The 18,868-nt window shown below is 35.3% G+C and overlaps 1 protein-coding gene across 4 annotated transcripts in view; it reads left to right on the forward strand.

The window, feature by feature from the left end:
- The window catches only part of LOC143223692 (cytotoxic granule associated RNA binding protein TIA1-like), a 160,775-nt gene that overhangs the window by 42,870 nt on the left and 99,037 nt on the right, over window positions 1-18,868 (forward strand). For all 4 annotated transcript variants that reach the window (XM_076451994.1, XM_076451995.1, XM_076451998.1 and 1 more), the window contains one exon: window positions 12,593-12,688. In XM_076451994.1, the coding sequence (XP_076308109.1) occupies window positions 12,593-12,688 (96 nt within the window). The remainder of the gene's footprint in view (window positions 1-12,592; window positions 12,689-18,868) is intronic.

Genomic DNA, 18,868 nt, shown 5'->3' on the forward strand with positions numbered 1-18,868 from the left:
AACACGATTTTCATTGTATGTTTTTGAATTTCACGTAAATCTACTCGAGTGCTCTCTGCCCTAGCCGTTTTTAATTTAGTAGTGTAAGACTAGAGAGAAGGCAGCTAGTCATCACCATCCACTGCCAACTTTTGGGCTACTCTTTTACTAACGAATAGTGGGATTGAGTGTAACATTATAACGTCCCCACGGCTGAAAGGGCAAGCATGTTTGTGACAGGGATTGGAATCCGCGACCCTCAGATTACGAGTCGAATGTCTTCACCACGTGGCCATGCTAGGCCTATGATTTTCACATCGTAATCGGCTATCAAACATTTAATTCAAAGTTTCTAATAAAACTTTGTATTTATTAGAGTCTATCTTCACCGTACGAATATTCCAAATAAAATGTTACGATGTTTGTTAGATAAATTTGCTCAACATTGTAAGACTTCTTGGATAGAACACTTAAAACTGAGTGCTTCTTTCATAAATGTCGATTTCCCGCATTTTGCTTACCAAATTTATTAAATTTATAGGGTATTCTTCAGTTTTCTTGCTACTGTAGAGGTTTAATTGTTCTACACGACTGTTTTAGAAGGTCCAAGTCTGTAGTTTAATTCCTTACCAACTGTTTAAATAAACTCAGCATTTGGTTCACACCAACAATATGTTCCGTATATACGTATCAGTTTTTAAATTTTCAGCGCAGACTACAGGATTAAAATCGTGTTTACGATAAATACAAATAAACTAATTACACTACGGGAAAAAAAAATTAAACTTGACATTTCAGCTTGTCTTTCTTCACAGGTTAAATTGTTCCGTGCAAATACAAACCGATAAGCAAACGGAACACGTACAACAGTTAAAACCCGACTTTCCAATACAAGTTTCATATGTTAATCGCACGCAAGTTTTAAAGAATTAGAATGACCAAGCGACGGAAAATCGCAAGTTATCGAATACACACACACATAAACGAAACAAGAAGGAGCAGACAACAAATTAATTACACAGACTCTGAATAATTCCTGTTTATTTTGCGTTTGAAAGAGACTGAATTTATGACCGTGGAAACTATTATATTTGGCTAAGAGCTTATTGTTAAGTAGTGTTTTATCTACTATACCATGTTTTATTCGAAAGTTCTGAACACGGTCTTTTCAGATTCGAGAGTAAGGGTTTTACGAACGAGTGTTTCAGCCAATAGGATTTCAAGAGTTTGACCTATAACGCAACAACTTGAGGGATACATTTTAGGGGTAAAAAAAAATAAAGAAAATCCAAACTTTAAGTTAAAACCTTTTTTCAGTAAAAATAATTTCCAACCACTGCATTGCCCTTTAATTCATTGTTGTTCTCGTGTTCATTGGTTTTTTCCATGGCGAGTTATTTCAGAAGGAAAGGGCTCATAAACTCTTGTGGTCCTAGAACTCTAGTTGATAGCCTCTTGGTGGTACTAATGTGATCCATAGGAGAAGAACTGAAATGTTGGGTTCGAATAATTTTTGTCCGTACCGTGATTAGTCATTACCCTTGTCCTTAGCGGGGGGTGACGGTGGATGGGGTATTGCAATAGGGTCCTTTCTGTCTTCTGCGTTTAGATATCAACAACTAATAGACGGGCGTATACACATTTTATACACAAGTCAGCATGGGACAGTCTTCCACAAATTTGGTCTGGGTACTGAGGTAATTTGTAACATGAGGTTATAGGGCGTTTTTGCGGCTTGGGGTTGATTAAGTATTAAGTGTGATTGGGTTTGTATCGAATTTCCAGGACACATTTAGAACGGGAATCCTCAACACACAACAGTTGGTCAGGTTAGTGGATCATTGTGAGCCTCAGAAGTATTTTCTGAGTTACCGAAAGTCATATTTCACGTAATCCAATATAAATGTGTGTGATCTCAGGAGCGACGGTAGTGAGAGTATGCAATCTCTGTGATTGCTCTTTTTTTTTTTTCCTAAAATAATTCCCTGTGTTACAACTTTACGTCATTATTTACGTCACCTTCATTATTTATTTGTTATATTTACCTTTCTTATTGTAAAGTAGTTTAGAATCTTCTGTCGCACACACTGTATGGTTTCCGCTTCCCAGTCATTATGCGTCTTCATTCACTCCGCTAGGCTATATCCAGACACTTTCGGCAGTACTCGCCACCTGTGTGAAAACGGACCGGGCTTGTACACGCCGGGGAAATAGGTGAGAGGAGGCTGAACATATATCAAGTCTCAGACAGACTATGCCCCCTCATCCGTTTCCCAGTCAAAGGGGCTGTTAAAATTTGATTAGTTATTTTGTGTAAACCTCATGGTGTGTTTGTCATCTTTGTTACATTTCACTTGGTTATTCCTTAATTAGAATATCGACGTTCTTGCTTTTGATTCTGTGATTATATACAGTGGAACCCCTCTAAACGGTCACCCCTTGAAAGCAGTCATTCAATCACAGTCCCTGTTTTTGTTTACATAATCCCTAATTATGTATAGTGGAAACCCTCTGATCAGGCCAATTTGTCTCAGTCCCGAAGGTGGTTGGTTTAGAGGGGTTCCACTGTATTTGTGTTTATAGATAGATTTTTGTTTTACTATGTGTACTGTCTTGCTGCAAGATTCTAAAATTAGATAGTGATGTGTCACGCTAATTCATCTCTGAATTCTGGCTATATAGAAGTTACACTGTTGAAGCTATTTAATATGCTATACTGATGTTCCAAAGAATATCGGATCCATTACATAAACAACCAACCGGTGCTTGTTTGTTCTACAAATAAAATATATTTTTATTCCTTCAATATTCATTTCATTCATGTTATTGGTTAGAATATGTAATGTTTATATGTATTATTTTATTATAAAGATTAAGTTGTATTTAAGACTTAAATATCATAAACTGACCGAACACCGTGAGATAACATTGAGTCTACAGTAAAAAATATCGCTAACAGAGAGGATATGTTAGTTTTACGCTTGTTATATTTATAAACGCCACGCTATTTATCTCGCTCGTCCTCTTGAGATTTTCAAGAATTTGTGTTTATTAATAGTATTCCAACCACACTGCATTCGACATATCCGCTGCCGACGACGCGTTTCTCTCGATCCAGAGCTCTTAGGGCAACTGGGACACAGCAAACACGGCATTGGTCGGACAGTTATTCATATAAGCCATTTGATACAATTGTGTACAAGTTTGCGAAGTATAATTATACTTGTCTTAATACAGTCGTATTATGCCTATTACGTTTCTGTACTAAACGTGTAACTTTATAGTTCTATCAGTACAGTGTCACAAAGATAGCCGTATTAGGCCTGTCATTGATATAACAAATATAGAGTTGTTGGAACAATAATATTATACACTTCTGATTCTTGAAAATCCCCAACAGGCGAGATAAAGAGTGCACACTTTAATATGTCGTACGTGTCTTACGACACCTTGTTTTAAGGAGGTCTCGTCTGAGATTTAACTGTATTCTCACGTTTATGTGTGAAACTACTTATTAGAATGGTTAATCGCAGCCTGAATTTTGCTATTCTTCACATGGAACTAATTTTAGAATACGTGAACGTGTGATACGCAATTTGTTCTTGACTATAACTCAGTATTATTTAAACCCCTAAAATTCTGTTTTCTTACGGTGCAATCTTGTTGAGTAAAAATTGCCGTTTTACAGGGGCTGCTTATATGAAATACAATATTTTTTGAGCCACCAGATTTTGTTCGCATTACTTGCTTTGTGTGATTTTTCTGGAATGTAAAACATGTTCGTGCCTTCCATCAGTGTGCGCGTGAATACGAAGAAAGTAAGGGTTATTATATTATTCGCCTGCAAGAACGGGCAACATTTCTAAAATTACAAAACTAATGATCTAATCTACAGCTCTTGGGCAACTCCCTTGACAACCAATACTTAAATTTCACATTCACTTTGTGTTACTAATATATTTTAAAATTAAGAAATCTGAACAGCACAGCTAGACTGATTCTTCAGTGTTGTAACAGCTAAGATAGACTGACTCCTAGAAATGTATGTATATATACATACTATATTTATTCAGTGTTCTAATAGCACAGCTATTATTACCTCTTGTTGTACCTTAGATTTTGAATGGTAAAGTAAAACTACTTAACACTTATTTAGAGAACATAATATTCTTAACTTGAATACAAATGTAATTTTTAATGATATGTCAATTTGTATAACACTTCTGAAAGTGTTACTGTGCACAAAACACATAGGAATAAGAGTCATAAATGATCGCAAGCAGATGTCAGATTGAGGACATACACTGAAAGCATTTTAATCAATCTGATCATTGCCATTAGTTTGTTCGCTCATTGTACCATTCCCCGGCACCATGGCCAGCATATAGCATTGAAAATAATAGTTTTGCTACTACACAAATACATCGTAGTGTTGTACAAGGATGAGCTGATGAACAATCACACTTGTTTAACTTCAGGCTTACATCTGGCACTGGTGACATTTCCAAAGGCAAGTGGCACTGAAAGAAAGAGGTTTGAGACTTCATCAGGTATCCACTCATACTATTTAGGGTTATAATTTGGTGGATTAATATTTAGAGCGGCCCTCCAGATCATTATTTAATAATGTGCCTGCTTACATGTTGGCAAAATTCTTCAGTGGTTGGTGACAAGCATTTTAGCTGAAATAACTTTTATTTCCATGCGGGACAAATAACATGAGATAGTTTTGGCAATAACATTTGCTATTTCTGATTCTGGTTTTCCAAGCATGATGAGATGATATCAAGTCTTCATTGTCTTTATCACAGTCATCTTACCAATTCCTCAGACATAGGCAATTGTATCATATCCCGAGAGAGCATATGCTGCTATGTCACCAACCAGATTCCTTTGTTTTTTCACAGAGGCATTGATGCCGACAGTTGTCCTAGTTGTCATGTTAGCTCTTGTGACGAGCTGTACCGCATAAGCAGAACGAACACATCAGTTTCATCACAAATGACTTTGATACTTCCTATTACTTTAGAGGCCAAATACCTGACCTGATTTATTATAATTACATCTGTCTTTTCATGCACAGGTTTCACATCTAGTTGTGAAGTAATGTTATCCATATAGAATCTAAAGTGGTGCTCAATCACGACCAGCCACGATGAGCTTCCTGCCATTCTGTAGAAAGAAATTATCATTTTTCTGAGCACAACAACAGACAAGATCGAAGAGCTGTAATGTTTCCCCTGTCTCACCCATTGTAACCTTTTAAGGTGGTAGATATGTGATGAGGGTCGGTTGATGACGTCTGTTTGCATATTTGTAGACCTTACTAATCTTGTTACGTTTTTTATACTATTGTCATAGTGTCTGTCAAAGATGAGGTATGTATCACATTTAGTATAATATATCATTTAGGTCAGTGGTTCTTAACATTTTTCATCGTCTTACCCCATGAGACTTTGTAATGGTGAACTTTGCGTAAAGGTAGAATAAAACAAAACTATACAAAGATCCTAATTTATTGTAAATGTTACAAATAAATGACCTTGAGAAATGCTACAAGTGCTAAACAAATGCAAAATCTGTGGAATTACTGAACATCATACAAAACCTACTGATTCACTCAGTGTGAGGGTTGATATAATAAGAAAATATACTAAATACGATGGAAACTTTGACATTTAAATTTTAAGTTCGATGTATTAATATTATATATTAAAAAAAAATAGGCAATTCAAAACGTTTTAATATATGAAAATTTTTACTCAAAATTAGACAGGTGGTTGCACAACAAGCATATCGACGCGGTTCAACTGCTGCACTTCAGCGTGTTTCTCATTGGTGGGCAGTTACAGACACGTGCCACAAAAACTGCAAACTGCTCCGTGATTTCCCCAATAATTCCCAAACCTTCCGTGACCCCCGAGAAACTTCAAACGACCCTCAGGTTAAGAACCACAGATCTAGGTACATGACAGCATCTCAATGAAGTCTTGAACAGTACCATTGGAAGATCACATGATCATCCATAAAGCAGCACATCCATCTACTGTGCTCACCTCTGTTGGTTCAACAAAACGAAAAAAACTCTTTCAGCTACAGTCTCCTCTTCGTGGTGGATTTGATTTTGGTGATGCACATGTCATGCTATATTTTCAAATATAGATAGAGGTACTAGCGACAACTCATTGTATAACTGGACGTTAATACCATGAACTTGTTGCAGTCCTAGGACTGTGTAATAGGTCAGCATTGTGTCAGTCATTGGCACATGCACCACCTCGAAAAATGTGTGATAATGTACACAATTTAATAAACAGATGCAAACAAGAATCACATATGGATATATACTGGTGAGAATGTCTAATCATAAAGTAAACTTTTTCATATATTTTTTATATTGTTTATAGAAATAATAAAAATATCAGATATTTTTTATCAAGTAGCTCTTTTATGACTATCACGTAGATGTAGATGATTGTACGGTTAATATGTCACGCGTGACATGAGACATTGTGTTGTTTTAGTTCTGTTGTTGGCCATTTTGGACGCCATCTTGAATATGTTGCTGCACATTGAAAACACTGTTAAACTAATTCCGGAGATACCTCTATTTTAATTCGTGGTAGCCATCTTGGTCGCTATCTGGTATACCTTATTTTCACAAGGGTGACACCAAAGTTCCACCTGACATAATGAATTCAGATTAAAATGATGGAAACGGTGTCATCAGGTGACAGGATACAAATAGAGGTCAAGTGTGAGCAAGTGAAGTCAAGTGTGGCTTTGCCAAGTAGATTCGTGAAAGTCGAAACATTGTACTCTGCTGGTTTTTTTAATAAAAGTTTTAATACCCATACCAGACGTCTCGAGATACATTTTTGCCATATACAGTTCATGTTACGATGGCCATTATCACGGATTAGGGAGAGATCGTTTGCTTTACTGATTTCTATAGTTTCCAAACAGCTTATTATTTTTTCTTTTCATTTTAGTTTTGGGTTGGAGTAAAAAAAATTATCCCAAAATACTTTGAGACCTCTCTTATATTGATTATATACTAAAGCGGATATCTGGATATCACGTTTATGCACTTCGTGGTGTTCTTAGCGTCTTATATCTTTCCATATTCGCATGGGATACTACATATGCCTTGCTTTATTTCTTAAGTAGGGATTTTCTCATGTTAGGTAGTAAAGCGCTGACTTTATGTGAAGGTTTGAACTCAGTTTTTACATCAGTACTCAAATTTTTAAATAGGCTTGTAATTTCTCCAGCTATTTCTGGTACAAAAGAGAATGAAACCAGTTTTTTGTGTTAGTGGTAGGTGAAAGGTTAGAATTCCGTTAATATATTTTACTGTCCTGAAGACCCCCGCTAGTATAGCGGTAAGTCTACGGATTTACAAGGCTAAAATCAGGGGTTCGATTACCCTCGGTGGGCTTAGCAGATAGTCCGATGTGGCTTTACTATAAGAAGAACAAACAAATACTGTCTTGAAGTCTGGTACAATCCCTATCTCTGGTGTATGGGTTGAAAATTAAAACCTCTATGTAGATAGTGCTATTGTCTTTAAAGTTATTCTGTTCAATTAGTAAGCCTTCATTGGTGCAACATAATATATAGCACTATTTACATTAGTGAAGTAGGAAAATATTTTCTGTGATGATGGTGATTAGATCTTGTGTGTGGTGACGGAATGGAGTTTCCTGTATATACTATTATTTTTTCCTTTTATACATTCACATCTGTAAAGGGAAGACAACTGTCGTATTCTGTTTCTTGTGTAAAAAATTTTGATATTGGTTATTAATCAATAAATAATTACTAGTAGAGACTGTGATATGAAACAAAATGGCGGCGACAAAAATCTCCGGTTAAAACTACTTTTTAAATTTCTGAATATTAACAATAGCTATTTCACAGTATTGGCTAAGCAAACTATAAAGTTTGTTGTAATTATAAAATAGCCAAAAGTGCTTTATATGTGTTTATGGAGGGAATCAAAATTTCTTTTTTTCGACGAATTTTCATTAAATTATGTAAGTGGATTTTCCAGTAAAAAAGTACAGACAAAATTACGAATATTTTTGCTCTAATTCTTTCACAGAACTCGTCCATCTGGGGTCCCAATGATTTCTTTATTGTACCGAGATAGATACTGGGACGCGTTATTTTGGGTAAATAATTAGATTTGAGGGTAGGTTCGTAAAGATGCAGATGAGTAATAAAATCGAATCGGTTATGTGTTCGTCCCAAACTGGGTATTACTGGCGCCAAAAATATAGTTAATGAAAGGAAACAAATATAATAAAGAAAAAGTAAATTTAATGGTGATCTGTGTATACGTAACTTTGCTAGCTGTAGTAAAATAAAGAAAAAGTAAATTTAATGGTGATCTGTGTATACGTAACTTTGCTGTAGTAAAATAGAAAAGTTTTATCTGCCATAACTTGAAGCAAAAAATTCAAAATTACAAAAACTGGGCTGTTTAAAATGAAATAAACATTATCCCTACTTTGGCTGAGGTTAACATAGTTACAATAAACATTATCCCTACTTTGGCTGAGGTTAACATAGTTACAATAAACATTATCCCTACTTTGGCTGAGGTTAACATAGTTACAATAAACATTATCCCTACTTTGGCTGAGGTTAACATAGTTACAATAAACATTATCCCTACTTTGGCTGAGGTTAACATAGTTACAATAAACATTATCCCTACTTTGGCTGAGGTTAACATAGTTACAATAAACATTATCCCTACTTTGGCTGAGGTTAACATAGTTACAATAAACATTATCCCTACTTTGGCTGAGGTTAACATAGTTACAATAAACATTATCCCTACTTTGGCTGAGGTTAACATAGTTACAGTGATTTTCGAAAGTAGTAGATAAATACGTTTCAAATTTCAGGTAACCCAGTTTTGACTTTCCTTTTTCAATACGTTTTATAACATTAAAACTTTCTTTGGTGAAGTACGTATATATCGATCCGTACTTATCTTTATAAAATTTCGATTTATTTTAATTTACTTGTGTGTTTAAGGAGCCGATGAAATCAAATAACTTGTCTTTCTCAAGTCACCATATAATGAAGGCATCGTCTACGTATCTTAACCATATTTTAGTGTTCTTTGTTTTTAAAACTTGTTTTCAAACAGTTATGTTTAGGAAACAACAAAAAAATACTTTCCTTTAAACCTGCAGGAAATGTATAAATGTACCCCCTCCCTTAGTGGTAATAAGTCTTTACTTGTATAAATGTACCCCCTTTATTCAGCGGTAATAAGTCTTGAAGCTTATATTGCTAAAAATGTACGTGGTTGGTACAGCATAGACAGCCTAGCCTGTCCACTGTGTAGCATAATGTACTTAATCTACACGTGTTTGTAGTTATCTTTATCAAATTTTTAGGAAATAAATTAAACGAGACTAGTTCAGTTGAACAAGAGGCTTCTAATGAGTATGAAATTAGAAAAAATATACATGTATAAGACTGGTTTTCGTGTATTAATTTATGCATGAACTGGTCTTTCTTATCCATGAATAGAACAAACTTTTAAAACATTTTCCATAACGTAATCCACGATGGTAAAGTATTACATTTCTTGCTATATTTAATGGAAACAACACACGCGTCATTTATATCACTTGTATTCTGTTGATCGTAAGTTAGAGTAGGTAGATGCGAACGTGGCTGAAATATATAAAACATTAAATCATTATTGTAGGAAGCAATGTTAGGGTGGTAAGGCCACACCTAAACATGACACACGATGTGAGAAAAACACTACTGGCATGCCATTCCTAGAGGTGGTCAGGGGGGCATGCCCCAGAAAATGTTTGAGAAAATTTAAGGTTAGATCGAATATTGAGTCATTTTAACTACAAATACCTCATACACAACATAATTCATTTGATTAAAAGAAGCGAGTTATAATACATTAGTTGTATCTATATATACTTTGGGAAAAAGAGCTCACGCCAAGGCCAACTGGCCTTACCGGTTCTTACGGCCTTGTAAATATAAAATACATTATACAGCTAAGAATCTGAGTTTAGAAAATCTGGCCTCGTATCGGTTTTTCAATTGTTATAAATTTCTAGTTTGCAATTTTCATATTTACCTACTTTCGTTCAGAGGTTGTCAGAATCAACCAAAATCCGCAGTAGTCTAGCAATTGTTTACCTTTACTCCCATACGTTGTTACCTAGTCTGACGTAACAATACATCTCTTCAAGTGTACTGACCAGTGTATGTTAAGTATTCCAAGACAACATGACGAGAGGAAGAAACAATGATAAAACGTGAAACAGACTAGAAGTGTAGTTACTTTAAAAGCACACATCGTCGTATGTGGCGGCTAGTGGAAAACCACAGTATATGAAACAAGCTGTAAGAAGATTTCAGGTTAGAGAAACTAGTTTATCAGTGTGTCCTGTATCTTGTGTGTTCTGTCGTTTCTTCATGTGACGCACTAGAACAACAACAAAGAACTAGTGTCTCCAATTTCTAGTCCTCTGGCAGATGCTTCCATTTATTGTGGTTTTCACCAACGTATACTTTAGTTTTTCTGTGTCTTTTGAAATGAATTTCGTTAATAATACTAATTGTGATATTTGTAATATTTATAAATATTTTCGTCATTCCTAACATAGTACGTCGATTTAATACTAACCTAGGATGAGCGAAAGTCATGGGATATTATTGGGATTACGGCCAAAAATAAATATAGCGTGGACAAGGAAGTGAACTTTCTTATTATTTGTTCTATGACGTTACTTGTTTCTTGTTTCACCTATATATAAACTAGCTACATTATTTTCAAAGATATATCACTTCTGAAATTTGAATTTAAATTGGTGTGATCAAAAGATAACATTTGTCAGGACGAGAACATGTGTATTATATATTAGGTTTTGCCCTTTTACATCAATGCAAAATGTTTTGGTCACTGTTTATATTGATGACACCTTTAGTGACAAAGAAATACCATGTCATATATGTTTTGTTTTAATGTGCTTTAGTTGCCTGTTTTACAGCGTTTTTTTTTTGTCTGCCTACTCTGTATTGAGTGATTGTTTACTGTATTTTATATGTTAATTCACCATGGTTTTTCTTGTCTTTGTGCCTGTTTTCATAGAATATTTACCATGGTTTTGTTGTCTGTATATCGTGTTTTTGTTGACTGTTTATTGTATTTTAGATGTTAATTTACCGTTTTTTTGTTCATTTGATGTTAGATGTTAATTTACCGTTTTCTGTTATCTCTTTCTTTGTGCCTTGGTTTCATTGACTGCGTATTATGTTTCAATTAACATTGGTTACACGTTCGTATCAACGTTAAACACATTTGTATTGTTTCGGTAAGTTAAAGTTCGTCATAAACATGACAGCTCTTTCTTTGGAGTTGAGTTTTTCATGTGTTTATCTTTTTGAAACATCTTATTCACGGATGTTTTTAGAAATAAACAATACATTTGTGGACACATCGTTTTTACACATTTTTGCCCCAGACGTTTGCTGTTTAATTAAGCAGTTTTTACATCCTAAACATTACTTGTACAGGACGATTGGTAGCTGTCAAGGTAAAGGATTCAAAGCGCAGATAGCCCTCGAGTAGCTTTGCACGAAATTCTAAACAAAGATTTAGAGGAAGTACTGACTGGATATTTTGGAAAATACCAAGTTACTCATCTGCAGTTCATTACGCTAATATGGTATAAACATGATCTGTTTTTGGTATCTCTTCACTCTTTACAGAAGGAAACTTGATTTCAAGTTTGTATTTGTTGATCTTGACTACTCATTACTAATCATTATTTTCTGTTACCGAAAGAGAAAAAAAGATTATAATCTTAGTTAGGATTTATTGTCTGAGTATAAAGACAGCCTAGGATAAGTCTTTGGAAGTGGCAGTGAGATCCCAGGAGTGAGGTTTAGTCCCCTAATGAGAGCCAGGGGAGTCATGAGGACCTAACCATTTTGTAACACATTCTGCAACGTCGCTCTTGGTTTGGTCCATTGGTAAAGTCAAAGGAGTCACCTGAAAATTTTCTTTTTGTATGTGTGTATGTGACTCATTCAACACTGCTGCTGTACTTCCATCTATAGTATTTGTATGGAACATGACTTAGTGGTAAGTTTCAGGTAACAAATTTAGGGGATCCATCCTCGCAACGAACACAGTGTGTGTAGCTTTTTGCTAAAACAGACAACTAAACAGTCGTTTGGGTAATGACCAAATGACCACACTTTTTCTTATGATATATTACTACGTACTGGTAGTTCAACACATCGTATAGATTTTAGTACGAAGTTAAAGTAGCTTTGCAGAGTGTATCTATTGAATTCAAATAGTTGATACCGTTTTCTGTGAATATTTTTTTTTTTTGTAAGTGAAGAATGACGTTTCGTAATGTTTGTTGAATTATTTTTGAAATTTGAAGTGTTAAAAGTATGTATTATATACTACTGTCGTTTGTTAAACAAAATGTTCTTGTTGACATAAAGTATTTTCGGATATACGAAGAGGAGTATTTGTAATTTGATTTGAGTTACCATGGTAATATTATTTTATATTACCTTTTGTGTTTCTCATATTTAGACTGGAAATGATCCGTACTGTTTTGTGGAGTTCACCGATCACCAGGCGGCGGCTGCTGCTTTGCTGGCAATGAATAAGAGGCACTGTTTAGGAAAGGTAAGCCTTCTAAAAATAATAAAAAAAAACAAAACAGACCGTAATGAACTTTTGAATGTATCTCTGGAATTAAAACATGCTTTTCTGTCAATAATTCTTTGTATTAGTTTGAACTTCGCTTGTATTACTATCATATTAAAACTGTGAAACAGTTCAAAGATTCATGATAACAGGAACTAAAACCAATTGGAGTTAAGCAAGTGTTGAGAGACGTTATTTATTCGCCGCGGCTAGGCTTAGTGATTAATGTGTGCAGAGTATAAATACAAGGGTTTATTGTTCGCGGCCCGCTGTCCCGCGAATGAACTTCTCGCTCGGTTGAGCGAGTGCGCTATAAGAATGACAGTCAGATCCTTCCTACTACTCGGTCAGATATTGGTAGCATAAGATATTGGTGAGTACTGTTGAACAGCTGCCTTCTTTTTAGTTACTTTGCCAGTGGTCAGTGAAATATGTATCGTAGATCAGTGCGAAATTACACAATAAACATTCTTTACCGAACCTATCTACTTGAAGGGTTGAGGTTATGTGGTGACCAGCAGTGATTAGGGAAATACTTAATGGGGAGTTTTCCACATTGGGGGTTATATCTAATAATTAATAAAAAAAAAAAAATCCATTTTCATGGGGAAGGTGTGAACTAGAATTATTTTGTAGAAAATCAAAGTTTAAAGTTCCATTAAGAATTTTAACAGATGAAGGAACCATTAGAGTTTAACTGACGAATCTTTCAGCGGTCATTGACATAATCATTGTTAGTTATTTACTTATGACGGCCGCAACTTGACAAACAACATGTTTCCTAATACTTTTATATTTTGTTTTTCTTCTATGAAGTGTTATTTGTATAATAATCTTATAATTTTTAGCTAAAACGACTTTTTATTACCAGGCAAACTACTGGAAATGTACAAATAACTAGTTTTATGGGTGTAAAAGAAGTCCATTTAATCTGTGGACGTCAAATGTATTATGAAGGGGTTTACTTATTCTGAACTCGCTGAAGCGTGAACAGTCGAAGTTAGGTGACGAGAACTTTGTAATTTATCAGTGGACTGAGGGGGGTGGGGTGGATACAGTCGTAAAATAAATACAATTGGTGAATTTTAATAACAATTATTTAAACAAACGTTACGGCTTGTGTTTACTTTAACTTCAGAAATATAAACAGTCAAGGATGAGTGAATTCTAGGTTTGTATGTACGCAATATTTTTTTTTACTAACGCAATATCGAAACACAACTTGTAAAACGTGTCCAAAATGAGGATATTGAAATGAAGGAAAGTTACTCTCATTAACACTTATTGAACTACTCACCATACTGTTCGTTTAATTACTTGTACAAATTGTATTGTGGTTGATAAACGTTATGGAATAGCACGTGACCACAATATTGTTATTAAAGATAACTCTTGTGAGGTGCCTGAATTTCAGTGGTCTGAGAAAGAAATTCTGCTTACAGAACAAAATAACTTAAGGAAATAAAAACCGCTGAAATGGAGAAACGGAAGTATTGATCGTATTGTGGATGCACATCCGCAGGGTTCTAGAAAGTGTTCTGTTTCAAGAGAAAATAGAACCAAACTTTAATAGTAACTTTTTGTGTTTGTTTTGAAATTCATTTACCATTTCATATTGTAGCTTAAAGGGTGCATAATTTTCTAGTGATTCGTGGCATCCGTACAAATTACAATGTAAGTGTCCCTTATGTGACGTCATTTTAGTGTCTGCTGACACACTGACAGAAAAACATACAACTATTTGTGGTGTGAATGGTTAAGCTTTTAACAAGTATAACGACTACAAGACAATCCTAGCGGCAGAATTAGTAACTAACTTGTGTTTGAGAAAGAAGTCAAGATAAAATGTAAGGAACGCATTTTTTTTTTATCAAAGTAGTAAATTGTTTTTCACGTTTATGTGATTTATTTTTGTATTTAGTATTTGTCTACGGATACAATATTGAAGTTAAAACTGAAAGTTAAGTACAATGTTGATTTTGAGATTATAAACATCTGTTACTTAGTTTTTTAGTTTCGTTAAATGTGAGAGCGATATAGAAGTTAAAGAAACCACTGGTAATGTATAGATCATGTAGTTGTGTAGGAGGTGGTAAACCAGTCTATGATTACGCACATATTATGTAGTTGTGTTGGTGGTGGTAAAAACAAGCTGTGGTTATGCACACACTGTTTAGTTGTTTAGGAGTTGGTAAACCAGGCTGTAGTTGCAAAGCTATGTAGTTGTGTATGATGTGGTAAACCAGGCTATGGTTATAAACAGGTCATGTTGGTAAACAACTTATTGTACTTTAAGGTGCTATTCTTCTTCAGAAGAACAATAATCAATTAATGAAAAGCGTTCGAGTTTTGAGTCTCGTTTGAAAAACATTACCTAATAGACGGTATCAACCACGGGCACAGAAAATGTCCGACTTTGTGTTTAGAGCCATAAATTACGCACTTATGATTGTGATGGAGAGTTAAATTTCTTAAAATATGTAGCGAGAGATAGAGAATATTCACCCGAAATTATTGATAGATTATATCATTAACATATAAATACATTAAGAAGAATAACATGTACAAGGTTAGAGGGGAAAAAAGTAAAATATATGACAGGAGAGTTTGTTTACCATATGTTCAAGGCTCACCTACAAGAATAGGTAATATAATAAAAATTACATAGAATTTAGTGTAATATTCTCTCCGTATTGTAAATTAAAATTTTACGAGTACAAAAGACATAATATAAAAACATGATAAATATGGCCGAGATTATATTGAACAAACATGTAGAAATGCGAAATACAGGACCAAGGAACGTGAAAACACGACAGAGAAACATAAAGTTAGTGAATCGGTCTTAGCAGAATGAGATGGAAACATCTCTTGTTACAGATTGGAATGGGACTAAGTTGATAAAACAGGTATAATTTACAAACAAATTAAATATCGGAGGAAACTGTTTCAGGTCTAGAAATTGTAAAGTACTGGACAGATGTTTTGTAACACTGGGTAGTTCAGCCCCCTAGTGACACAGCGGTAAGTACGTCTGGAACCGGGTTTCGATACCCTTGGTGTGCAGAGCACAGATAGCCCTTTGTGTAGCTTTGTGCTAATAATAAACGACGACGACAACTGGATAGTGTAAGTCTAGATGGCGTTATTGGTATATAACTTATATATAAAGTCCCAGTCATAACTTTTACGTTACCTTGAAGTTAGTATTGTAAGACAATTTTTTTAGGGCAAGTCCATGTTTTTAATGACTGTTTATTGTATACTGATTTTATCATTTTGTATACCTTTTAACTGTAAATAGATGACTTTAACTTCCACACTATTCTACGTGAATAGGTATATTGTATGCTCGTAAATAGTTCAGCTGGTACTAGTATATACACTATATGGCCAAAGGTATGTGGACACTCCTTCTAATGGGTGGGTTTGGCTATTTCAGCTGCATCTGTTAGCAAAATACCAGCACTTGTTGGAAAGGTGGCATCCTATGATATTGCCACGTTGAACAAACTGCCTCTGGGAGCAATGTTAGCACAAGAACTGTTCGTCTGTAGCTTCTTGAAATGTCATGCGTAATGCCAAGCGTTGGCTCGAATGGTGTAAAGCACACCATCATTGGACTCTGGAGCAGTGGAAACGCGTTCCCTGGAGTGATGAATCACGCTTCACTATCTGGCAGTCTGACGGACGAATCTACGTTTGGCGGATGCCAGGAGAACGCTACCTGCCTGAATGCATAGTGCTAACTGTAAAGTTTTGTGGAGGAGAAATAATGGTCTGGGACTATTTTCCATTGTTTGGGCTAGGCTCTTTAGTTCCAATGAATGGAAATCTTAATGCTACAGCATACAGTGACATTCTAGAGAATTATGTGCTTCCAACTTTGTGACAACAGTTTGGGGAAGGCCCCTTTTTGTTTCAGCATGACCATGCCCCCATGCACAAAGCGAGGTCCATAAAGACATGGTTTGCCGAGGTTGGTGTGGAAGAACCTGACTGGCCTGCACAGCGTCCTGACATCAACCTCATCGAACACTTTTAGGATGAATTGGAACTCCGACTGCGAGTCAGGCCAACATCAGTATCCGACCTTACTAATGCTCTTGTGGCTGAATAGGAGCGAATCTTCATATTCCAAAGTTTAGTGAAAAGCCTTCTCAGAAGAGTGGAGGCTATTATATCGGCTAGGGGAGGAACAATTACATATTAAACCCCATGGTTTTAGAATGAGATGTTCAACAAGCACATGGTTGTGATTGTCGGGTATATAAAGGTAGTTCTATACCTGTTAATAGCTCAACTAGTGATGATATGCACATGAAGCAACATTTTATACCCGGAAATAGATCAGCTGGTTTGGTTTTAAACTTCACCAGCTAATAATCGCCCCACTCCCTTTCTATGCATAGCTAGGGCCGTAACTATCTTTGAAGATACGGACGTCACGTTACGTGACCTACTTGCTCCACAAACAAACATCATTGGAAATTACAGTTTTGAGTCAGTGTTAGGTTTTTATAGAATTTGGTTCTGGTTAGTGCTATGTGTATGGCATTGAATTATTAGTGTGTGTGCTTATTCTTGAATATATAATTTATCACATGAATTACGATGACACAAAATAATGTTACGTTCTTCTGAAACATGCACAACAAAGTTTGTGTTTTTTGTCTTGGTTTATGTTTAATCAGACAAATACAGGGGATACAATCACAACTGAAGAGTAAACACCAGGGATACAGTGACAAGTTAATAATATAAACACCAGGGATACAGTAACAAGTTAATAATATAAACACCAGGGATACAGTAACAAGTTAATAATATAAACACCAGGGATACAGTAACAAGTTAATAATATAAACACCAGGGATACAGTAACAAGTAAATAATATAAACACTAGGGATACAGTAACAAGTAAATAATATAAACACTAGGGATACAGTCACAAGTGAATAGTATAAACACTAGGGATACAGAGATACCAACCATTATGATTTGAGCGTAATTATTACGATTTTGGTGTATACATTACGACTATACGCTCATACAGACAAATATTACTGCTTGTTGCAACTCCCAAATTATCATATATTATATAGGCCTATGCAATAAAGTGATAAATTGTTTCCCCAGGGCTTGAAAGGGGTGAAAAGAAAATTTCTAGTGAGATACAAATAAATTTTGATAATAAATAAAAGACAGCCCAAATGGCTACTTGCGATAATCATGTTTGTGCTTGAAATAATAAAAAATATTTGTACCTCCGACGTCTACCAATAGTTTGAGTGCGGTGCTTCTTCATACTGGGTACGTGGGGAATCCATAGTTACGTCATCAGTGCTTGTCAGCCAATCAGCGCTCGCGTAGATGGGTATTTGTCGTTTTCTGAGCGGCACAGAAACACCAATGCGATCGTTCACAAGTGGGAAAAAAGAGGCCTCGTTCACCAGATTCTCTTGTTTCTGGCAAATCTAAAAGGACTAAAACTGTGAATCAAAAGTTTAGGAAAGAGTATAGTGCAAAATATCCGGTCATTGCATCAAAAGTCAGTGACAAGCATACGTTTTGTAGTTTGTCACATCGGGTTTTGTGTGGTGCATGGTGGGATAAACGATTGTTTCAGACATACAAAATCGACATCTCGCCAAGGAAAGGCTGAGGCGAAGACAAAAACAATGCAGATAACGACATTTATGAGTAACAATTCAGAATATGAAACCATAAATGCAGAAGTGATGTTCATCATTGCTCATAATTTACCCCTAGCTGTAGCCGATCATGCAGGACATCTATTCAGAAAAATGTTCCCAGACTCTGATATAGCAATAAAATATGGCTGTATTAGAACCAAAACTACAACCATTGTACAAATGTTTGGTTGCGAAGATGACAAAATGATTTCAAGCATAGTTACTAACAGTGTTTACAGTTTAGCCACAGATGGATCCACAGACATGGATGACTCAAAACTGTATCTAGTGGTTGTACGATATCTTGACCCTTTGCTTGGAAAAATTGTTTGTTCTATTTTGACAATGGTGGAATGGAAAGAAGCTTCAATGGGAGAGAATATTTGCAAGCTTTTGGAACACGAACTGACAAAGAGGAAAATTCCATGGGAAAACTGTCTTAGTTTTTCTTCAGACAATGCC

Source organism: Tachypleus tridentatus, chromosome 8 (assembly GCF_004210375.1).
Source record: "Tachypleus tridentatus isolate NWPU-2018 chromosome 8, ASM421037v1, whole genome shotgun sequence".
NCBI classification, from domain to species: Eukaryota; Metazoa; Arthropoda; class Merostomata; order Xiphosura; family Limulidae; genus Tachypleus; species Tachypleus tridentatus.